The 25,398-nt window shown below is 39.3% G+C and overlaps 2 protein-coding genes across 2 annotated transcripts; one reads left to right on the top strand and one right to left on the bottom strand.

The window, feature by feature from the left end:
- Positions 1–5,222: 5,222 nt before the first annotated feature.
- ccdc3a (coiled-coil domain containing 3a) lies at positions 5,223–12,150 on the bottom strand. Its single transcript, XM_084112685.1, has 3 exons — positions 11,627–12,150; positions 10,305–10,479; positions 5,223–6,027 (listed from the first exon to the last, which is right to left on the bottom strand). The coding sequence occupies exons 1-3, from the start codon at positions 11,992–11,994 to the stop codon at positions 5,740–5,742; spliced, it is 831 nt and encodes a 276-aa protein (XP_083968811.1). The 5' UTR covers positions 11,995–12,150; the 3' UTR covers positions 5,223–5,739.
- Positions 12,151–13,623: 1,473 nt separating this feature from the next.
- optn (optineurin) lies at positions 13,624–19,897 on the top strand. Its single transcript, XM_084111748.1, has 14 exons — positions 13,624–13,879; positions 14,696–14,856; positions 15,143–15,336; positions 15,414–15,560; positions 15,643–15,707; positions 16,600–16,710; positions 16,801–16,879; positions 17,089–17,204; positions 17,677–17,826; positions 17,939–18,023; positions 18,349–18,504; positions 18,608–18,750; positions 18,827–18,912; positions 19,022–19,897. The coding sequence occupies exons 2-14, from the start codon at positions 14,724–14,726 to the stop codon at positions 19,126–19,128; spliced, it is 1,572 nt and encodes a 523-aa protein (XP_083967874.1). The 5' UTR covers positions 13,624–13,879; positions 14,696–14,723; the 3' UTR covers positions 19,129–19,897.
- Positions 19,898–25,398: the final 5,501 nt, after the last annotated feature.

Here is a 25,398-nt window from a genome sequence, read left to right as displayed (position 1 = left end):
AACATAAATGTATTTAAATATAGTATAACAATTAGGTATATGAATTCATTTTAACATTAAATTCAGTAAATACATGCACACACATGTGCCATGGCTCTTACACAAACACACACACACATCCTGATCATTCAGTGAGTGCAATGAAGGACAGAGAGGAAGTCAAAAACGATCTGTATTCGCGATGTTTCAGTTAAATTAGATTATAGCATCACTGTCGTCTGTCTGTGTCCAGAGCAAATCACTCTGTGTGTCCAAAGGCTTTGTAAATAGACTGTGATTGTGACGTGTCTATCATGTTGTCCCTGAGATGTTAGTGTGTGTCTCTCATCTCGTTCTCTAAACACTGCCTTTCTCTGCAGTTGTCGGCCACACACTGACTGTAATACACAGATGTATATTCACAAACTCGTGTCTCTTGCTGTATGTTGTTCCGGTAAAATCACGTTTCTATTGTACAAACTTCAGTCTGTGCACTTCACACAAGCAACATGGTAAATATTTAACGATGATCGGTTGTGATCTTTTCCCAACATTCTGTTTTCTTTTTTTTTCTTTTTTCTTTTTTTTACCAACTCAGGCGTCACTTTTGCCTCTTACGATGAAAAAGCTGTGACTGACAAGTGTCTGTGCTACCCAGTGACTGTGCAGTTTTAAACTTGTCCCTTGAATGTCGACTTATTTGCAAACTAAGAGATAAAATACATTGCAACTGCATCGAATGATTTAATAAACAATTGCAAGCATGTTAAATGCGCTTTCCGATTCAACCGATTGTTTGCGTATTTTCAAAAGTCCTCACCATGTAACTATATGTATGAAGAAATATGTCTGTATCTATATGAATATATATTTAAAAAATTGCAACTCTGGCAATGCAGGCCTTGTGATCTCTGCATCTCTGACACAACCTGTCCGAAATAAAAGTTGCCCAGTGAAATGTGAATTATATACTCATATGCATGTGACAATGATGATCATATTTTGGGAGTGGCATAAGAATACTAACTTTACTGTGACGTGATCTTCTGTTGATATGGGGCTTGTATATCCAATGCCTTTGACAATCATCTGCACATATCAGAGTTTATATTCCATGCTGTAAAGCAATGGGGAATGAATGATTGTTTTTTTCTTTTTCTTTCTTTTTTTCTTTCTTTCCTTTTTCCTTAAATAAATCCTGAATGATCATGATATGTCTTTTATGGCTCAGTAAGATTCAAGGATGTCTGTGACCCGCATGTTTACATTCAGCTTTTGAACACTGTGTTTTCTGCCATTAGTTTGGTTTGGATCGCTTTCATTAGCGGTCAGTCAGGCTGGACGTGTCTCCCACCAGCACATCTTCGGGCGCTGCCTCCTGCTACTGACTCAAAACAGACTGGCAAGAGACCATGTGAACATCATCCAGCCATGCATGACCGCTTACGACCCCAGGCATCTGTGCATGTGTCTGGCCAACATGTTAGACATTAGCTGTGTCGAGGAGCCCACATTGAAAATGAAGCATGCCAAGCGACTCAATATTCAGAAAGCAGGCAGAGATAGACAGATAGATAGATAGATAGATAGATAGATAGATAGATAGATAGATAGATAGATAGATAGATAGATAGATAGATAGATACGACTATCTATTACAACACCATTCTCTCTACACACTTTAAACGCAAACCTGTGAGAAACGCTGATGGCATTCACATGCACATTAAGAATTGGTTCTATAGTTATGTGCGTTTGAATCTATGTGCGCAGGTTTTTAATTCCCTACAAACCAAGCCTAAACAAAGTACTGGTCTTTCCTTATAAATTTTGATACAGAATTTTCTTTTGTCACTTCGGGGTAGGTACGCGAAACGAGAAGGCTATCCTTGCAATCGGGCACTGGCACATTTACTGCAGTATTCAATAAAAACAACTGGATAAAACATATCAAATAAACACAAGCTTAAACTTCACTATGTCTTAAAGAATATTCAGTAACAGCTCTGAACGACTGAGCGAATTTGATTCAAACAGCAAGGTGTGAATCATTTTGACTAATGAATAATTTTGAACCGGTTCATTAAAGTCATTAGTTTTAGAATCGGACATTTTGGTGCAGGGGCTAACATGCTAACCAGTTCAATTCTGACCCCTGACCCCTTTACTACTAATGGGCCGTTAGTTTTTGCATTTCTATCTATCTCATGTGATGGACAAGATATTGAGTTGAGGTTTTTCCTTCATTTTCTTTTATGCATTTATAAATTCAAATCCAAGTCCAATCAATCATCTGTCCAAGTTGATGTGGAAACTGATCAACTAGCTGTCTTCTCCAAATTGTAGACTACTTCTGCAGACCTGACAGTGCAGAAACCAACTTTCATTTTACAGACCAACATCCCAAACATCTTAAAATAGATCTATGCTGAGATTTCCCCGGAGGAAAGCACACATTGTTTTCCCCTCACACCGCTGCAGGGAGCAGCAGAGTTTCCCTGTCATTATCCTCTTAGAATAAATGACTTTTAACTGCATCGCCCCGAGATGTGACCAAACAAACTTAACGGGGAAATTATGAGTCATGCTAATGCTATAGTTTGGAAAGCCACAAAAATGTTCATCTTTTAGTATGAAACAAGGGCATTCCAGAAGATGCTGGGGGTACAAATGGGGTAACTTTCCCAGAATAGTGGCACACATAACAGAAAACAGAGAAATAAGTATTTTAAGTGCACTCACACACACACACACAAACAAGTGTACAAAAGAGATCTCACAGATCCAGCAGGTCATTCAAAATAAAAACCTGAGCCATTAGATGGCATCTCTGGCTCTTTGTTTGAGGTTTAGCACAAACAATCAGTTATTTACCCCAGCAATGAGTTCACACGCACACCTATCTAGTCATGCAAAACTGTCCAAACCAACTAGCCTGCAGTGCAATTGATCTCAAACAGCTCACATGAAAAGTATAACAAAACTATTCAACCGAAAAGGACTGAATATTCTGCAAACTGTGATCAGTCAGATGAAAAACACCTCAACACACACACGTTATGAAGTCATCTTCACTCACCAATGAAGTTCACTTGAAATGAAGAGATGTCCAACAGTCTTTCTTTTGAGCAAATTATCAGCCATTTTTTCAGATCTGCCAGTCTATGAAGGAATTAATTTTCAATTGAAAGCATGACTAGGGTGTGTAAACGAAATCACCCGGTGGCCATCTTGGCAACACCCCCAACGTTCGTTATTATGTGGTACAGCTGCTACCTGCCATCTATCTGAAATGTCCAACACTATTGGCCAAGCATGTATCAAATCAGAAATCAAATCTGACAGCAGTATAAAACAATTTTTTTTTTGCATTTACAATTTGGCTCATAAACAGTTACTGATATGTTGCACACACATGGCGTTCTCCACTTCCCATGCTGAGAAAAGTTACTTCTTGTAAAACACAATTTCTGTCTTCTTTAAGGATTTCAAAACAAATCTAGTTTGTGGAATCTGATTTCTTCTTAAAATGAATTGACGTTGCCATTCTGCAACACAGTGCGTTCTAATGTAGAGACGCTATCAGCCATTATCAAGTGACCAAAGCCTTAACACTGTCTTTAGTTAGTCTATTTCTCTGGTTCTTAACTTCACAGTCAGAACATCATCAGCTCCTGCTATCAACCTCTGGCCTCTTAGTTCCTGCTGTTTGATCACATCTGCAGCTCAAAGACTTTGATAACAGACTCAGACTGTGTTGAAAGTGGACAAATGTCAATCTGGTATGTTTTGTATTGGGATCAGCTGGGGTTAATGTTTATCTGAGGACTGTGTTTGCTTGGGTTGGAGTGAGATTGAACCGTCTTAGATCTATACGTCCACCACTGTGTGCATGCTGATATGCTGTTGTGGTCATTTTTTGTGTAGCAGCAGTTGAAAGACTCCTGCAAAGTTCAATATTAGTTCACGATGAGTCATTTTTGTGGATTTAGAGAGCCTACAACTATCTGGGTTCAAGAACTGGTGAAATCAAAGCTACTGTCTACTTAATGTGTGTTCAAAAGAGAAGATGTACACTCTCTAATGCTGCCACATGTGATATGAGTCAGCTGGGTTTCTGTCATATGGAATAAGAGAAATGCTTTTAACATTTCTTTCTACTGCATGATGCATGCAGAGTTTCATTACTGGAAGAATTGGTGGTATAAAGATGAAAACTCCTGATGTTCCTCTGTGTGTGTGTGTGTGTGTGTGTGTTTGGTCCTGTTAAACCCTACATTATGGGGACAAAATGTCCCCACAAAGATGGCAATATCTGATGTAAATGCAAATGTAAAAATGCTGAAAGAATTGAACTCAGACACATGTTAAACACATTCTCTCTCCCCTTCCTCCACTCTCTATCTCAATCTGCTCAGCAGACGAAAGGAGACAGCGAGTGAGGATTTGCCGTCACTGGATCGTCTGCTTGATAACTGAACCTGTGATGCATTACTATCAGCATCAGAAAGGAAGAATCAGATGTAATTCAATGCAATCACAGTATCTGATTGTGTGCGTGTTCTCACACTTACCTCTGATGTAACTCTGTGAAGTGTGTGTGTGTGTGTGTGTGTGTGTGTGGAGTGATGTAGCTATTCAGGACCTCTACATTTGCTCTTTTAGCTTTTTTTCTTTATGGGAATATCAGCTAGTTTGAAAATTAGAGTCTGATTTAAATTTTGAGTTGATAAATTCTTTTGATTTTGATCTTCACTTTAAGACAAACATTTTATTAAAAATTATTGTAAATGCATCAAAATTACCAATGTTTCTTTAAGAGGGCAAATTAGCTCCGCCCCCCTCTAAACACGTTTGCTTTTCTTACATACATACATATATATTTATATATATATATATAATACTCATAAGTATACTCATTCATCCATCTGCACAATCCAATATCAGCTGTCTCAGACTTCACAGAAGTGTGAGCTAATTGCATTTGTGCTAACACTTGAGTTTTACAATTACAACTAAAGACAAACTAAAAATACTTTGAAGAAAGACAGACCAATCACAATCCAGTATGCAAATATTATGATGACAACACTGCTGTCTGTTACATCTTAATGCTGAATATTGTAACAATTTTCAAACTTTCATCTTAAATTTCTTAGCAAACTATAGCGTTTACATTTGGAATAAGGGGCCATTCACACCGAACGCAAATTTGCGGGTTAAAAAACGCATCTATATTATTTGGTTTAATTCACATTTTTAATATGACAGAATTAACCCAACTACATTAGGTTACACTAACAAGTCATTTTTTTATAGTTGTATCAGAAATAACTCACAGAAATATTCACTTTAAACACTATCATCTTAAATTTCTTTAAAAAGCATATTAAGTTTAAGCTTACTCTTTTAGTGTTAACATTAAAATTATGTACAAAACATTTTAAGCATTTGGAGCTTAACTGCTGTGAAGAGAACAAAAAATGTCAAATATAATATATTTGAAGACTGCCCTGCAGTCCGTGTGAGTCAATGCACTGCAAAAAGCAGTATATTTGTCTTGTTTTCCAGTACAATTTTAGTGTCAATCACTTTAATTTTGATACATTTATCAGAAATCAAGACTAATTGTTTCATGTCATCTTGCTTCTCAAGTAAATGTATCATTTTACGATGTTAAGATATTTGTTGTGGAAAACAAGACAAAAATACAGAATAAGAAAACCACTTTTTGTGTGTGTGTGTGTGTGTGTGATGAGCTCACAGTCCATGTGTGTATCTGTGGCGTTGAGGGTTGTGTTGGGGTGGAATGGCATTGAGGTGAAGTCCTGCACGTCTCTCCGCCTTCTTCACGAGCTCTTGGAGCTCCTGGCGTTCCCGCTCTGCGCGGCGGGACACCTTCCGGGCTTTCCTCAGAGAATGCCTCAGTTTCCCCACTCGTTCTTTCAACTGTTTATTCTTCCTCTCCAGCTCGGCCACGCGCTCCTGGAGCTGTCCAACCCGCTCCTCCTCCTCGAACAACACCTTCTGCACGGAGGAACACAGCAGCTGAAAGAGAAAGAGAAAGAGAGAGAGAAGGTCACTCGGGTACGTTATAATCAGAGGTCTGTGCATGCATTGATAACCTGACCCTGTGGAATGAAGGTCGATATACAACATGACATCATTTCCAGCCTCCGTCAGCCTTATTATTTCCTGTTGAGCGCTGCCTTTCTTCTCTGGGCCCCTACAGATGCCAGCGTGTGTGTGTGTGTGTGTGTGATGGAGGCAGTTCAAAAGTGACATGCTGTCATGCCCACGGTAGACACAAGTCGAGGCATGCTGAGTGTGTGTGTGTGCATGTGGAGTGTGTGTGATTGCTGTGTGTATTTGAGCGACGGGACGACGCATGTTCTCCCTGAACAGCGGAAAGGTTTAAATCCCTATTGTAAAGGGCCAAAGCTGTCCTGGACAGAAGAGCGTTCAGAGAAATAAGGAGTGATGAGAATAACTGTTGTTGTGTCCTACTGTCCAAACAAAACACACACTGCTGTAACAACAACAGCCCTCTCCAAACTCCATGAGACCCAGAGACTGACAAGTGGACACCAACACACCTAAAACAACACACATGCTGAAATAAACATCGCTGCTCATTAACAAGGCCTTATGTTTCTCCTTTTGCTTGTGAAACTATGTAAACAGCTATCTAGCAATGCAATTTAATATAATACGATTTCTTCTTAACGTGGGTGATGTGTATTTACAACCACAAGAGCAAAACATAGCCTGCTTTGCTTTCAGACCCAAACTACACCCAGATGTGGTGGTCAGTGAGTCGTCTTTAACAATAGAGTGTGTTTTTAGAAATGAAAATAAGACAAGAAAGCAGAAAAGATAATGAGAGAAAGAATGAGGAAATGGAGAGAGTTCGGGCGCACATTTAGGTTTAGATAAACAGACAGACAGATAGATAGATAGATAGATAGACAGATAGACAGATAGATAGATAGATAGATAGATAGATAGATAGATAGATAGATAGATAGATAGATAGATAGATAGATAGATAGATAGATTCCAACAATTTCCAACAAAATTAAAAGTGTTTTATATGGGACACAAGGAGAGCAGACAAACATGAAGCCACACACACACACACACACACACTGTAAACACTACATCAGCACAACATGAGACCTCCGGTTAAACGTTCTTTCAGTCAAAAGCTTCTCGTTATGAAAGCGTAGATGAAGTTCTTCAGAATCCATACATGATATTTGATTAAATACATTATACAGACATTGTCCTGCAGTGGCAATGGTGTTTTTCTGCATTTGTCTGAATCAGATTACAGTTTAATAAGTATAATGGGTGTTTAAGATGGATGGTACAGGAAGCAGAGGGTGACATAACACACACCGTTCTGGCTACAGTCACAAGAGCACAGAATCCCTCAGGCAGCCTCAATCCTTTTCCCACAGGAAAGCTCCTGTTTTAAACAGCTCTTATTATCTCTCTGATAATCAGCCCCACCTGTTCCTGCAGCACACACACACACACACCATCATTATCTTTATCTTCTCTCTCCGCTGCGTCTGTCTCTGTGATTAGTGAAGTGTAACTGTATGTCTTCTATGATCTGTAACACTTGAATAAATGTAACATTTTTAAAAATGTTGAGGGTTCAGAAAAGATGCAGTTAATAAAGTTGAAATAGTTTTGAACCCATATATTCCTTCATTGCACATAGACACATCTGTTTAGCACAGTGGACATCTGTTAGAGGAACCCTGCACCTCCTCAGGTCACTGCCTCATATGCAGACATGCATGGACACTTCAGCCGACTGCGCTCCACACACTTTCTGCATGACGTACTGTAGTCTTCAGACTCAGCGGATGTCCGTGAACACCGACGGTGTCCGAGTTTTGAGTCCATGCGGACAGTGCACGTACAAAGGCGCATGTGTGATTGATTTGAACATTTGAAAACAAAAGTCAATGACACTTTATTTTACAATGTCCTTATTACACGTTACATGCAGTTACGGTAGTAATAACTATAAATTATGCATAATTACATGCAGCTAACACTAAACCACACCCTAACCATATAGTAAGTACATGTAGTTAATTATTATTACTCAGTACTTAAATGTATAATTACACTAGGCGCATTTCCATTACAGATTTGCGCAAAACTTTTGCGATTTTTTTTAAATGTCGACAAAAAACTATTGCGAAATGACGGTGTTTCCATTAACCAATGTTATGCGACTAAAACTTAATTTCTTTCTCAGGTTTATGTATATCCAAGCCACTGCACTAGCCATTATTATTAATCGAAGGAGATGTATGTGTGTTTTCCAAGAACAACCCTTATTATACTTGTGAGCGTAAACCTATTTGAGGTTTAGAATCCATTATTCCTCCATAATTCTTTTGTCTTTTATGAATTTAATAAAGAACTCTGTCTCGTATTCTGTCCAAACACACCGCGTCATCTACGTCAGGTGACCTGTAAATGCGCAAAAACTGTTTCCATTCGAATTGCCTGAAAAAACACCTCATGCGAGCGTAAAAACTTTTTTGCGATAAATGGGAGTTTTTTCGAAATTGACGCGTTTCCATTGGGCGTATTTTCAATTCGCAATTTCAATTTGCGCAATTTGAAGGGTAATGGAAACGAGGCTACTGTATCACAGACACCTGAAAATAAAGTGTAACCCGAAAGTCCCACTTCGATGGTCCAGTTCTTTCCACGTTCACAGCCAAGGAGCACAAATACTTTTCCATTTTAATGTATATGTTTTGACTGGAAGGAAAGGGAGATTCTCACTGGTTTACTCTGCATTTTCTCTGTTGCTATATTACACTCAATAAACCTGAAACTGTCCACCCCGAGCTGATGACTGTTCTTGGTTAGATGAAGTGGAAATTTATCTGTACATTCAGGAATCTCAATGTGTTTGTCTGAATATAAGCCCCTCTCTCTAGACAGCAGACCACCGTTCGAATAATGAGCGCCCCTGTGTTTGAATGTACAGCAGGCTAATCTCATCAAGGCAAATATAACTTTCACCTCTTGATACTGTGTGTGTGTGTGTGTTACATCCTCTCAAGCCCTGCCATAACCTCTGAAGACCCCTGACATTCCTCCCGTTCTGCATCGAACCGTCCACATCAAACACATTTATTTTCCTTTCAAAACCCACCGTCGTTTCCCCAAGAGGATGTTCACATGTCCATCTGTCGTCTCCCTCACTCTTTCTTTTATTTTCTATCTCAGATTTATTTTCAGTGGCAGATGTGTGTGTGTTTAGGTGGGATAGGTTGTCCAAGTGTATGTGTGTGTGTGTGTGTGTGTAAGGTAGGTAGGGCAGCTCTAGCTGGGAGGTCTTTAATCCGGCCTCTATCGAGCCGAATGAACTCTAGAATTATCTCAGCCTCCTACCGTGATGAACAGTCACAGTCGTCAATACAAAGACCACCAAAGAAAGGGACTAGTGTGTGCTGTATGAACCAGAAGCTCCATTTACCCATGAGAACCTGAACATATTATTCTCACTTCCTCACTTCCACACGTTTTTGGCTGCAGCCAGTCAGATTCCTTGAGTCATTATTGCAGCAGTTGTTTTGTATAATTTGCCAAGTAAGACATGTTCTGTTTTTGTCATATCATTTTGTTGATCCTGGAACAACATTCCTGTCCGAAAATTTTATCCTAACCATATCCCAACCCCTAAACCTAACCCTACCCATAACTTATCCCTGAAATCAGAGGGAAATGATAGGTGAATAACACTGATGTAGAAGCACCTAACCCTGTTTGAAAGCCTAAACTTGACATAAACTCTAAACTTGTCCCTCAAATCTGATTGGCTGATTGGAATGTTGTTCCAGGATCAACAAAGATGCTGATCTACGAACATATTGTACTTGGTGAAATCAGGTTCACTGTTAGTGCAGAACTACTGGAATGGAAATTGGCTGCTGTTTTACTGTTAAAGCCCAGGTAAAAATAATGCAGTTGTGCATGCAGACACTCCTGTCTTTAAAGAAGGTCTTTTACGAGCTTCTTGAATTTACAACAGAGTCGTTTCAAAACAGAACGCACTCTGAACGTCTGCCTGTAACGACGCAAAGCTCACATACGCATACTGATGTTCACCTTTAGCAGATTCATGCCTTTAAATTCTCTTGACAAGATATACAGTTTTCTGCATGCCAATGTTAAATCTACATCGTTCAGGATGTGCTCATTTATCTCTGCAACTCTAGTGCATATTGAGCACATCTGTGTCTGTGTGTGTGTGTGTGTGTGTGTGTTTATTGGTGCCGTACCCTGCTGTCTTCCTGGCTCTCCCAATCACTATTAAAGTTGTGCACCGTCTGTCCAGCAGAGCAGTTTGAGAACTGGAAGAGGCTGGAAAACAGTCGTCTGTTATCCAGTGTGTCAGGGAATATGGCGTCCTGGAAGTTAACTCCATGAGGGAGGATGTTGTAGTTTTCATCCATTCTGTATAAAATACACACAAAAGTTTGTTTGCATAGGCTATACTGTACTTCTGAGGATGACTTATTGGCTTGTTTGCCTTTAAAAGTAGCCCATTTCAAATAAATTATATTATAATATCAAAAAATGAATACAAATACTAAAACGAACTAAAAAAAACTTTTTTTAAAAAAAAAATTACATGCAATGTTTGCGTCTTCAATTTATTTTTTAAGATAAGAGGCACCCCAATCTCGATATTAATTTTATTAACTTAAATATCATAAATAAAAAGTCATTTTAACAGTTAATTTCAAGTCGGAATAAAAGAATTTGCAGTTCAGTATGTGAGTAGAATGATTCAATAACCGCCCCTTAAAGGGATAGTTCATCCAAAGATTAATATTCTGTTATTAATTACTCACCCTCATGTCGTTCCATACATATCATAAGACTTTCGTTTATATTCAGAACACAAATCTTTTTGATGAAATCTGAGAGCTTTCTTTCTCATTGACGGCAACGCAACTACCACTTTGATGCTTCAAAAAGTTCATAAAGAGATCGTAAAACTAACCCATATGATTTGAATAGTGTAGTCCATATTTTCCTTAAAGACACGACCGCTTTATATGATGAACATACTGAATTTAGGCTTTTATCCGCGTTGTTTGTGAGTCGATTACGTGTCAATTACGCGTCGAACTTTAACTACGTGTAAAAAAGTCACGTGTTTTTGAGCTTCAAGGCGTTCCATAGAGAACCGTACACCATTAAAATTATTCGGTAACACTTTACAATAAGGTTCCTTTATTAAACATTAGTAAATGTATTAACTAACATGAACTAACAATGAGCAATACATTTACTACTGTTTTTGTTAATCTTTGTTAATGTTAGTTAATCAAAATAAAGCTGTTCATTGTTTGTTCATGTTAGTTCACAGTGCATTACCTAATGTTAACAAGATTTTAATAAAGTATTAGTAAATGTTGAAATTAACATTAACAAAGATGAACAAATGCTGTATAAGTGCAGTTCATTATTAGTTAATGTTAACTAATGTAGTTAACTAATGAACCTTATTGTAAAGTGTTACCAATTATTCTTTCCCCCAACTTAAGTTCAGAATAAAAACTGGTTCTTTGTTTCCAAATAGAAGTGAACCCACCTAAGGAAAAATATGTAGGAGTTGTTTTCCATCACCGTGTGTGATTGACAGCTGAAGTACCCGAGTCCCGTGAGGTTGAGGCGCGAGCCCGCGGGCACCTCCAGCATGCTTCCCCACGCCTGGTCGCATAGCAACTCCACCTCCGCCGCGTACAGCAGCGCGTCCTCCGCGCGCTCGTGCTTCTGGTACGGCAGGTAGTTGTACAAACTGGACGCGTACGGCTCCTCGTGGATGGCCAACACCTTGGCGTACACGATGATCTCGGCGAGTTCAGCCCGACAACCCTCGCTCAGGGGTCGCCACTCGCTGGGTAGCTGGCATGCAAACGCGAACCCGAAACCCAGCGTCAGCAGAAGCGCAAGGTGCATGCTTCCCGTGCCAGTAAAATATACCCACGCGTAAAAATGCCTCGTTCACGGGTTCAGTGGATAGGCAATGCAGTGAAGTCACCCATGCAATGGCCCGGGGTCAGTTCACATAGTCCCGACCTGTTCAGACTGCTTTGAAGGTTCACAAGTAAGAGTTCCCACGTCCTGCTCCTCCTCGATCCATCATCACCCCTAAAGTTCGTCTCAGGCCAATCGGACGCGCTGGAGTTTAACCAGCCAATAGACGCGCTGCATCCTGCGTCCACCAGCCTCACTCACTGCTACATTCCTGGACAGAGGATTTGGACTCAATTTTTGTCTTTATACATTATACAGACATAGACAGATCACTCTCCATGAGAATTCACTTTAATCACCAAAACTGCTCTGAAGAAAAATGTATTGGGTCATTGACTTTTCAGTCATGAAAAGGTTTATTTTATTACATAACATGAGATTGTCTCTATTGCGTTGCCCTTTTAAAAGTATTTGAAACCTATCCCGTATAGCCTACCACTTCTATGATAATAAACTTGATTTTCTATAGCGCCCTTTAAAAGTTACACATCAAAGCGCTGAAATAAATGAAAATTAAATGCAGAAATACAATAATATAAAAGAAGTGCATTCATAAAAGTGAAGTTCATTCAGATACAAAAATTAACAAAAATTACCAAACAATTCAAGAAGTAAATAGTAGGCTACCCTTAAAATAAATAAAAGCTACCCTTAAAAATAAAAGCTAGTAGCTTTTGCTTGTAGCATTTAAACATCACACACACACACACACACACACACACACACACACACACACACACACACACACACATATATATATATATATATATATATATATATATATATATATATATATATATATATATATATTGTTATTGTTATTTTTTTACTCATTTTGTTTTCCAGGTGACCAGAGTTTGCTAAATAAATAAAGTAGCAATTATTCATATAAATAATATTTTAATAACATTATCAGTTTATATCATGCTGATGATATCAGTGTTCCAAAACTATTATTTTGAAAGATTAAAAGTACAAAAGGTAAACTTGAATTCAATGTTTGGCTTTATCTTTATCATATTGTCATACTAGGGGCAGAGGTGTGTCAGAGCAGGCATCATTTAGTCTGGCTTTTATGCTGCTTTGCATCTTCTTTCACATTATTTTTAGCAGGAACAGAGCAGCCTTAACTCAGCTGTATAAAGACGCCTTTAGCTTTAAACGCATCTCTGTCTCAGTGGCTCCATCTAGTGCATCATCAAAGTCCTTACATTACAGGGAACTCAACTTTTAATTATAATAATAATTATGATAATGTAGGCAGCCAATTATCACCGCTGTTGTATGTGCATTATTATGCGTGCATTTGTGGAAGGTTTTGAGACTGTTTTCACTCCATAATTGTTATTGCTATTTTTAAGCGTTTTATGCCAAACCCATAAATAACATGCAGTATATGGAAGGAAAGAGCAAGGTTGTGTCTTCACCTACGACATTTCTTGTCATCATGTAAATAGGAAAGTATGACCCTTATACTAGTCTAGAATGATAATGCGGGCGTCGAAAAGCCCCTCCGTTTGCCCCAGTTCGGAGTGCGTCACTGCGTCATGTGGGATGACCGTCTTCAGGGCAGGGCAGGCGCAGGGAAATCCCAGACCGCGTCCTGACATCACCGTCAGCTGGTTCAGTGCTGTGAATGCAGAGTAGAGTCTTATGACAGTGGATAGACATTGACCTGTATAACGCTTATTGTATAGACCAGTCCTGCTGGATCACAGATCCGCGCGCTCATCGCTCTTCACTGACGTCTGCAACAGGAAACGAGCATTCTCAAAACAAGTTGGAGCACACAAGAAGAGAACGCTTTGTGAGTATTGCATTGCTCTTTAAATATATCGAGCTATTTAACGCTTGGCATTCTAAAAAAGTTGTGTTAATATGTTGCGCATTTATGAAACACATTAGAATTGAGATTAACGAGTGTTAGTTCATATCTACTACTGCAAATGTCTTCGTTAACTTTCGCTTTCTTGTGGGATCACGATTGGGTGTCTGTCTTGTGAAACGTCTCGGGTGAGAACAGTCTGTCCAAACCAATGAGGAAACCAAAGTAACAGTGTTTACCACTCATACATCATGTGCGTTTTTCACAAATAAATACAATGAAATGTTAAAGGACTAGTTCTCCCAGAAATGACTGTCATCACACTCTTGTCATTTAAATCTCGTATAAAGTCTCGTATACGATAGCTTTGTGCAGGGTACAGGACGAAATAGAAACCATTAAGTTACTCACCGACAATCCTCCAAACCAGTGAAACGTTATGTCAACTCGAGAACCTTATCAGTTCGATTCGACATCGAATGGTTCAGGATTATGTGATTTGGATTAACTGATAAGATTCGAATTTCCACTTGTATTTTGAGCATATATACACTTATGTGTGTGTGTTTACATAAACTCTCTTTTAAATATGCTTGTTTTAAAATATAAAGTTTAGTGCATATAAAATGTATTACACTTTTTACTTTTATTTATATTTTCTTTTTATAGGTATGCTAAAGCATATATTCGCTTGGAATTTTAGTCTGTTTAGCCTAAGTTTCACTTTTCATTCTGTGCTGATGATTGCCTATTAGAGTGTAAGCCATTTTTAAACTGAGTCATGCTGTGGTATTTCAGAACACAGCACACAACAGACACCGAAAACATGGCATCTGGTTCATCGATGATGAACGGGGACATCAGTCACCCTCGCGGGTCCGGCCCGGGGAATGTAGGCAGTTTAGAGGAGACCCTCCAGCAAATGAACACCCTGATCAAAGAGAACAGAGAACTGAAGGGTGAGATATTAAAACCAACCCTCTTCCTGGATGCACACAACCAACAGTACACATGTTGAATGTCTTCCTTATCTGACCTATTTATTTCTGGTCTTGGAGTCTTGCTAATGAGTTAAATCAGGTGTGTTTGATTAGGAAGAGTTTGAAAATGTGTCCTGTTGATGTGCCTCCAGGAACAGGGTTGGGAAACACTGATTTAAACAGCAGTGTCTCAGTCGTCATAATCTCAATGCATAAACACACTCCATCACGCACAACAATCCAACGTCATTATGTGTATCAACAGAGGCCCTGAAACAGACCAACTTGTCCATGAAGGAGAGATTTGAGGGTCTGTCGGCATGGAAGGAGATGCAAAAGGAGGAGAGAGACTTTCTGGAGAAACGATTAGAAGAGGCCAAAACCAAACTGAACACTATGGATGCAGAGAACGAGATGTTGAAGAAACGAGTGGAAGAGCTGGAAAAAAGTGGAGCCGAGGTGAGCGAAGCTAGAATCACACAACCCAGAAGTATATAATCAATTATAAATAGACTAAAGTTAAATATCTGCCGTAGTGTTTACACACTGAACTGGAGGCACTGAGGGCTCAGATTGGTCGTCTTCAGGCTGAGAAGAATGATCTGGTAGCATTGAACTCTGAACTCCAGCTCAAAACGGGACAAGGTTCACCTAGCGACTCCTTCATTGAGATTAGAATAGCTGTAAGTATGCACATACACACACAAACACAATGAAGGGACAACATGTTGCTCAATTTGTCACTCTTTGTACTTTCTTGCACAGGACGATGATTTAAAAGTGACCAGAGATTTGCCCAGTACTCAAAAGGACCTCTCTGCTTTCTGCATGTAAGCACTGCGATTAAAAGGCTTACTGTGATTTCCATTTAAACGCTCCTGATTCGCCAAATTGTTTATTTTCTTATTTAGCTATGGTTTGTTTGCTAGAAAGAGAGCTACATCTGACAACGCCTCTTTTGGGGACATTCAATTAAGCTGGAAATTTGATTAATAAATAAAATAAATACTTAAGGGTGTGTTCACACTTGTAGTTTGGTTCACTTGGTTCATTTGGTCCGGACCCCAAAAAACCCATTTATTCCTGGTCTGCTTTGTATTCACGTTAGCATTTTAACATTGAACCTAAAGATACCGAACTTAAAGGCATAGGGATATGTTCACAACCCGATTGGTTGGCTTTTATTATGTATATTTCGTGACAGAACTTGCACTCGTTGTATGTGGCGTAGCCTACATATGGTATTTTGACCAGCTGAGAACTCGTGAAGAGCTTATAAAATGTGTAAAGGAGTCAAAACAGCGGCAGGAATCGCTCTATCACACACACAAACAAAGATCTGCTGTGAGGAGACGCGGTTCTGACGTTTCCTGTTTTAGGTTCGTTTACACGTCTTTGGTCCGTGTAGCGATCATATTTCAGTTGAACCGCACCAGAGTTCGTTTGGAAGCTGACCGAGACCTATATTTTCAGGAGTCTCGGTACACTTGTTTAATGCGCACCACGGTTCGGATGGGAGCGTTTACACTTATTCAAATGAACCGCTCTAACAGGGCAATCGCACAAGGGTTTGTTTTAATCCAACCAAACATGTCAGGTGTGAACACACACTCTAAGGTAAGAGGGTGGCTCATGGTTAGTCTGGAGTAATTACTTAAACACAATAGAAGCCTATAGTACGTCCTCATTTCAATAACCAAGCATATATATGTGCGTACACAGGCAAAAGGGCGAGTCGGAGGAACAGACGGTCAGGCAGCTCCTTCACTCCCTCAGAGCAGAGACTGATGAGAAGGAGAGACTGCAGATAACGCTTCAGGAGGCACGTGCGAGGTCGGCCATCTTTTCACACACCCTCTCAGAAACTCAATTTAAGGTGTTTCAGCTTCTTTTATTGTATGCGCATATGTGTGTATTTTGCAGAATTGCAGAGTTGGAGAACAGACTGGAACACACTGACAGCAGCGCACAGACGTCTCTCCCCTGTACAACTGAAATCAATGTAGGAGAGTCAGGCTTTTATAGCAATCCATTTTGTAGCATTTTTGAAGAAGTTATTCGATCAAAACATCCATGTGGCTGTGGATTTTGAGGACAGTCTTGTCTGTGAATGTGAAACTAAAAGAAAATTGTTTAGAGTGTGGCAACAACTTTGAGTTTACATTTAATTTGAAGAAAGCAACCAATTATGTGTATGTTTGTTTCTGTCAGGCAAGCACTGAGGTGAAGAATCTGGAGGAGCAGTTGCTGAAGCTCTGTAATGAACTGAAACAAGCTCAGATCAAACTAGATGATGCTGAGAACATGAAAAGAAACCTACAGGACAGGTCAGAAAGCCAGTCAACAACAGCCTTATATGCATTTTTTTTAATTATATATATATATATATATATATATATATATATATATATATATATATATATATATAAATTATACACTACCTGTTAAAAGTTTGGAAACATACAATTTTTTTATTTATTTTTTAAGAAGTCTCTAATGTTTACCTAGGCTGCATGTAATAAAAAATACAGTAAAACATTAATATTCTAAAATATTATTAATTATTTAAAATAATTGTTTTCTATTTTAATACATTTAAAAATGTAATTTATTCCTGTGATGCAAAGCTGAATTTTCAGCATCATTACTCCAGTCTTCAGTGTCACTTGATTTTACTCAAGAAACATTTAATATCATTACTTTCAAAGTTGAAAACAGTTGTTGTCTTTTTTTTTCGTGTAACTTTAATCTGAAGCTTTACAAGATCTACAGCTCTCCAATCTCCTGCTCTGTCTGCAGGTGTAAAGATTTGGAGCAGGATCTGGGCACCTTAAAGGCTCAGCTGGGAGACAAACAGAAGGCCCTGGCTGAGAACGACAGTCTGAAGGTTCAGATGGAAAGTCTCCAGGCTGCTATTAAACTGGAACAGAAGAAAACTCAGGATGAGAAGTGAGCGCAGCTCGTTACTTCCGTCTGATGCCCACAGAAATGCACTGTCGTTTGCTGGAGCTATTTAAATGTTTTCATAATAATCACGTCTCCTTTTATCTTTCTTGGCCAGAAACAACCTAAACCAGCTGAAAGATGCCTACACCAAGCTGTTTGAAGACTACAATGAGCTCCAAGAGGAAAAGAAGAAGAAAGAGGTACAAAATGATGAAATCATCATTTTGGATTAAGGATTAAACTCACTCTTTAAAGGGAGACTTTTGCATGGGGTAACACCAGCTCCCATTTACTTTAGAAAAATGTAAATCTTCAGCCTCACATTTATTTTTTGCATTTGCCTAGATGCTATTATTTAGGTTTAACTGTTAACTACAAATATTCTCATTTTTGGTAGGAAGCAACTTTGCTTGCAGCAAAATATTTTTTTTTTAAATACAATAAGCTTTAAGTCCGTTCATTTTGTATTCTGAGGGTTTTGATGATTCATGTTTCTTACCTCATTGCGCATGTGTGTGTGATCAGGGTAGTGTATCGCGGGAAGAGTACGATGACCTCCAGAACAGGTTTGCTACGGCTGAAAAGGCGCTGGCAGACAAACAGCTGAAGATTGATGAGATGAAGATGGAAATCTTCCAGAAGGAAAAGGAGCTAGATACTATCTCTGTTTTCCAGGCTCAGGTACAAACGATTGTAATATCATGTCACGTCCTCTCACATTTTTTTTTAAGCTCTTCATGATCTGTATAATTTATTATGTGTTTTTTTTTGTGTATACATACAGGCAGAGATATATTCCTCAGACTTCTATGCAGAACGAGCTGCTCGGGAGAAGATTCACGAGGAGAAAGAGCGTTTGGCCACTCAGCTGGAGTATGTGAAGAAACAGAACAGCCAACTTCAGGAGGAGATGGAGTCACTTGGCAGGTACGTCATAAACTTAACTTACCCACTCACATGTGATCTCTGTGCCAACTTAAACAGAATTGTTTTCATGCTTCAGGCATTCCATGACCGAGATGCAAAGGAGACATGTGCCACGTGGGGCCAATCCACAAGGCCCTACATCTCCACACAACATGCAAGGAGGTAGAAGTAGTCCCTTACCTCAGAAGTAGTAGAAGTAGTCCCTTCGTGCTACTGTAACAGCGAGAGGACAATTTACATAGACCTCTTTCTTTCTTTCTTTCTTTCTCAGGTGATTGGCAGCAGCAGAATATTCCAGACCATGCTTGTCCCAAATGTGGGGAAGTCCTACCTGACCTGGACTCCCTGCAGATCCACATCATGGATTGCATCATCTGAACCTGTTGCCTAATAACCATACCAGATCCCCCCTATATGTGAATGAGTGGTTTGATAGCTTTACCTTCCAGCATCCTGAAACATAATGCTTTAATAACACAGGTCTATAAACCCTGCATCCTAAATATACTGTACATTATCAGTGTGGATGTTTTCAGATCAATTGATGTTACTGGTCGAGGGTGAGAATGAGCATTTAATCTGAATGGTTGGATATGGTCTAAATATGCCCTGTATAACAGAAACATTAATTAAAGCTGCTTTGACAATTTATCATTCAACTATTAAGGAAAAGTATATTCCTGTATGTTGCAGGTGGGAAATTAGTGTGGCATATATTACACAAAAATCTGTTGTGGGCGAATTACATTATTAATTGCAAAAATATTTTTGTTTTAGATTAACTTTGAATGTTCCTGAGAAAATCATTTATTTAAAAAAACTTGAAGTCTCATTATATTTCCATTATACTCTCAATGCCCAACATTATACAGACGGATAATGTTTTTTCTTCATTTTATTTGTTGGATCTGTTTAAATGTTAAAGCACTTTATCATGGTAAGTAAGTTAGTAAGATTTGGGGTTGTTTTGAATATATCTGTCTGTCTGTTAGTTAAGACGTACCTAAATAAATAGTTTTCTGAAGTTCATAAAGATATTGTCTTCGTCACATGCGCTTAGATGTTGTTTTGTGTAAGTAACGTTAGCCCTGCAGACAATGCATAATCTCAGCCTTGAAATGCATATTAAAGGACTAGTTCATCCAAATATGATAATTCTGCCGTCATTTACTCACCTTCATGTGCAAATCCTTAAGGTTACTTTCCGTGGAAGACAAAGGGACATTTTTAAATATGTAGCCTAATGGAGACTCTTGTCGATGTAATGAAAGTGAACGAGTAACGCTAGCCTACTGAGGGCTGTCACGCAAAAAATAATAATAATAAAAGACAAAAAAACATCACAAAAGTGATCTAATACGACTCGTCCGTTATATTAATATCGATATTTATTCATATGATAGCTTTATGCGACGAACAAACTGCAATTTAAGTCGCTATATTATAATCACTGATGAGCGTGAACTCTTGGTAGCTTTTAATCGCAGCCGAATCGTGAGTGAATCATTCAAAAAGATTCGACTCGAAAGATTATTCATGACATCGCCCCGATCGACTCTCATGAACGCGCGCCATCAAGCTCTATGACTTAAGTATTTCTCATTTTATCTTAATGTGCAAGGTCACTCACTGTCCAGGACCGCGATTGTTATTTGCAAAAGTTAATTTTAACAGACATCCCAGATTGGCTGACCCATACACTCAGTCAATGGATGGACGATCTGACAGGATTAACGTTAACGCTACCTCCGGTTGAGTGGCCTGACTTCTACACCTACCTGATAGAGAAACTGAGCGCATATAAAATCTTTAGATGCCTATAACTGTACTAAATGGTCACAAGACTTGTGTGGTAGCCTATCCGCAGTTCTGCCTAGCCAGCGCCAGACAGAAGACGAATGTAAAGAGTGACATAACGGTGCAATTTTAATTATGTGAATATTTTCTGGAAATAAAAATGACATACAGCATATTCATTTTTTAACTATGTATTTGATTAGGCTACCCTTTCTTACCAGGTTCTTCAAAAAGTCTAGTCACAATCAATCAAAACAGCGTTGCAGATCAAAACAATAGATGATTCTCATATCACAATAATTCAGAAAACATAGGCTATGCGATAAAATTTCAAATTGGAGCCTGTACTCCGTTGATTTTTGCACCTAACAACGTAACAAGATGACATTTAATAACAATAATAATAATTTAATTATTATTTAATAATATTATATAGTAATATATAGTATAGTAATATATTTTTTTTTTTTATTTTTTTTTTTTTTGGAGCAGACATTCATGAATAGTTCATTTTTAAGTCTCTCTCTCTCTCTCTCTCTTTAGGAGCATTCAACAGATAGGCCTACCTAGTTAGTAGTTGGCTCATTATTTAGGGATGCATTTAGGTATAGGCCTACACTACCCGTTCTGTAACATAAAAAAAAAAGTGCGAAATGTTTACAAGTAGGCTATAAAATGTGTGATTTGCACTAATGGGGGAATTTATCACTTGCTGCAAGTGGGAAACAAATGTGAGCAGGAAGAGAAGCAAGGTTGATATGACATAAACACTTGAGAATGAGAGGTGATTCTGAATCAGCTTATCCCTACTGAAGTCTCAAGTATTAGTTGCCTCTGCTTCTCAATTCACACTGAATCTAGTTTTATTTCATATAGGCTATGTCTTTATTAATATTGTATTGTTAATGTAAGTTTTTTAGTAAATAGATTAAAAGCAGTTTAGTAAAAAGTAAATGAATATAGCCTATACAATCAGTAAATGCAGAACACACACACACACACGAGCAAAAAAACGGTTCAACTTTATTGTTATCAGTCTCAAAGTAGCTTTACAAACTGCTGATTTAGAACAGGTTTATTTCGCTTCATAACTGTAAAACATAGTTCCTTTTTTCAGATAACAAGTAATGGTGGAAGACCCATATTGCACCTCTCTGCCACACGTGCCCAAGGGATCATCAAAATTCAGGTCTTGGTCCCACACCTCCATCTTCAGGGTTTCACCACATTTGCAGTTTGGGAAGTTGAACTCTGCAAACCATGTAGGATTTCTGTTATCCTTAATATATTCTGTCTGCCCCCCAAAAGTAGAGCCACACCAGACCTTGACGTATGGATCGGGTTTGTTTAAAAGAGCGTCACCGCCGAGGTCTCTGGCATGTAAGTCAAACAGCCGAACAGCAGCACTGGCAGAGTCCAGCTGAGACGCCAGCATCAGCACAGCCAGAGACACCAGCCGAAGACCATAAAAGACCGCCATATCTGTCTGAAAGAACAGATGTTCAATTATAGAGAAGGTTTAATACACACAAATATCGAAATGCGGAAATAATGTCTACAGGTGTAATGTAGTGGTAAATATGCCTTACCTTGCTTGTATCAGGCGTTGCGTGCTTGTTTTCCGTTCCTAGCCCCTTTTATAATGCAATGACCATTGCAAAATTCTTTGAATTGGTGATCAACAACAGGTGGTTAAAATCCCATGCGTATCTGTTATCAGCTTTGCTATGTAACAAGTTGGCAAATTTGTCAATTCAGCAAGAGGATATAACAACTATTTGAATCATTCACTGTCCTGAGCCAGCTACAAAAGCAGGTTTTTCATGAGCAGAAAACTATTTTAGTTTTTTCTACCTCAAATGTAATACTCTCTAAAATTGAGAAAAAATGTAAGATTGTCATAAAACTGAATCATCGCTTAATGCAAACCCTAGTGCTCTGGTTTACTAATTTTAATGTCATCTGTAGAGCCGAGACATCTGTCTTCCTGTTTTATATCATTTAAGGTGTTTATTTATTATAAGATTGTAACATTGTAGGTAGTAGGCAAAGGCAAATAAGAGCAACTGCTGGTAAATTATTATTTTTTCCCCAGCTGCTGAAACTGATGTGCTTTCATACATGAAGATTTGTATTTAATATACAGTGAGGAAAATAAGTATTTGAACACCCTGCTATTTTGCAAGTTCTCCCACTTAGAAATCATGGAGGGGTCTGAAATTGTCATCATAGGTGCGTGTCCACTGTGAGAGACATAATCTAAAAAAAAAATCCAGAAATCACAATGTATGATTTTTTAACTATTTATTTGTATGATACAGCTGCAAATAAGTATTTGAACACCTGAGAAAATCAATGTTAATATTTGGTACAGTAGCCTTTGTTTGCAATTACAGAGGTCAAACGTTTCCTGTAGTTTTTCACCAGGTTTGCACACATTGCAGGAGGGATTTTGGCCCACTCCTCCACACAGATCTTCTCTAGATCAGTCAGGTTTCTGGGCTGTCGCTGAGAAACACGGAGTTTGAGCTCCCTCCAAAGATTCTCTATTGGGTTTAGGTCTGGAGACTGGCTAGGCCACGCCAGAACCTTGATATGCTTCTTACAGAGCCACTCCTTGGTTATCCTGGCTGTGTGCTTCGGGTCATTGTCATGTTGGAAGACCCAGCCTCGACCCATCTTCAATGCTCTAACTGAGGGAAGGAGGTTGTTCCCCAAAATCTCGCAATACATGGCCCCGGTCATCCTCTCCTTAATACAGTGCAGTCGCCCTGTCCCATGTGCAGAAAAATACCCTCAAAGCATGATGCTACCACCCCCATGCTTCACAGTAGGGATGGTGTTCTTGGGATCATTCTTCTTCCTCCAAACACATTTAGTGGAATTATGACCAAAAAGTTCTATTTTGGTCTCATCTGACCACATGACTTTCTCCCATGACTCCTCTGGATCATCCAAATGGTCATTGGCAAACTTAAGACGGGCCTTGACATGTGCTGGTTTAAGCAGGGGAACCTTCCGTGCCATGCATGATTTCAAACCATGACGTCTTAGTGTATTACCAACAGTAACCTTGGAAACGGTGGTCCCAGCTCTTTTCAGGTCATTGACCAGCTCCTCCCGTGTAGTTCTGGGCTGATTTCTCACCTTTCTTAGGATCATTGAGACCCCACGAGGTGAGATCTTGCATGGAGCCCCAGTCCGAGGGAGATTGACAGTCATGTTTAGCTTCTTCCATTTTCTAATGATTGCTCCAACAGTGGACCTTTTTTCACCAAGCTGCTTGGCAATTTCCCCGTAGCCCTTTCCAGCCTTGTGGAGGTGTACAATTTTGTCTCTAGTGTCTTTGGACAGCTCTTTGGTCTTGGCCATGTTAGTAGTTGGATTCTTACTGATTGTATGGGGTGGACAGGTGTCTTTATGCAGCTAACGACCTCAAACAGGTGCATCTAATTTAGGATAATAAATGGAGTGGAGGTGGACATTTTAAAGGCAGACTAACAGGTCTTTGAGGGTCAGAATTCTAGCTGATAGACAGGTGTTCAAATACTTATTTGCAGCTGTATCATACAAATAAATAGTTAAAAAATCATACATTGTGATTTCTGGATTTTTTTTTTTAGATTATGTCTCTCACAGTGGACATGCACCTACGATGACAATTTCAGACCCCTCCATGATTTCCAGGTGGGAGAACTTGCAAAATAGCAGGGTGTTCAAATACTTATTTTCCTCACTGTATTTTTAGGTTTTTATTTATTTAATTTACTTTGTCTTTTTCTTTGGCATTTGTCTTTTTCTGTTGCTGAGCTGTGTGCATTTTCTAAAGCGCATGGCAAATTGATATGAAACTGGTCCAACTCAAAGTCCAACATCACAGATGCAGAAGAAAGTCTTGCTCAAGGACAAGACACAGAGTAAATGTGCAGAAGCAGAGTTAGTGCATTCTCTTAAAGCATTTATAGCTCTTTATCTTGTTTGATAAGCATAGTTGATAAGTTAGATTTGGTGCAGGTCCTGTGTCTGTATGTTAATACCTGCCTAAATCCTTGACACAAGACAGGGAGTCGGTGCCCTCTTGTGGTGCACTTTGTCAATAACTATATAATCGATAATTTCATTGGAATTAGAGCACCAAGCACATGTGTAGCATGACCTCAGTTTTGAGATGAATATTATAATTCATTAAAACGAGCCAGTGTCTCAGGACAAGATGGTCTCCGCCAAACCAGTGTCTCCGGACAAGATGGCCGCCGTCGAACCAGTGTCTCCGGACAAGATGGCCGCCGCCGAGCCAGTGTCTTTGGACAAGATGGCCGCCGCCGAGCCAGTGTCTCCGGACGAGATGACCGCCGCCATGTCGCCTGAGCCCTCAGCAGAGATGGCTGCCGACACGGTGTCTGTTCCTGTTCCTGAGCCGGTGTCTGTTCCTGAGCCGGTGTCTGTTCCTGTTCCTGAGCCGGTGTCTGTTCAGGTCCTGTTGCCACTGTTGCCTTTGGCTTGCTCAGTTGGGGATATTTTGGGGATATTTAATTTTATTCTATCAATCAATAAATTCCACTAGAAACAAACTTTGTTGTATTATTTTATTTTAATACTGTGAAGCTGCTTTGATACAATCTGTATTGTGAAAAGCGCTATACAAATATACTTGATTTGATTTGATTTGATTTGTTCCTGTTCCTGAGCCGGTGTCTGTTCCTGTTCCTGTGCCCTGGCCGCCTGAAGGGTCGTCTCCTCTCTGGCCTCCTGAAGGGTCGTCTCCTCCCTGGCCGCCTGAAGGGTCGTCTCCTCCCTGGTCGCCTGCACTGCCTGCTCCTCCCTGGTCGCCTGCACAGCCTGATCCGCCCT

Source organism: Abramis brama (assembly GCF_963993115.1).
Source record: "Abramis brama genome assembly, chromosome: 4".
In the NCBI taxonomy this organism is placed as follows: Eukaryota; Metazoa; Chordata; class Actinopteri; order Cypriniformes; family Leuciscidae; genus Abramis; species Abramis brama.
The sequence above is the reverse complement of the archived record's forward strand: the minus strand, read 5'-3'. Positions and strand labels throughout refer to the sequence as shown.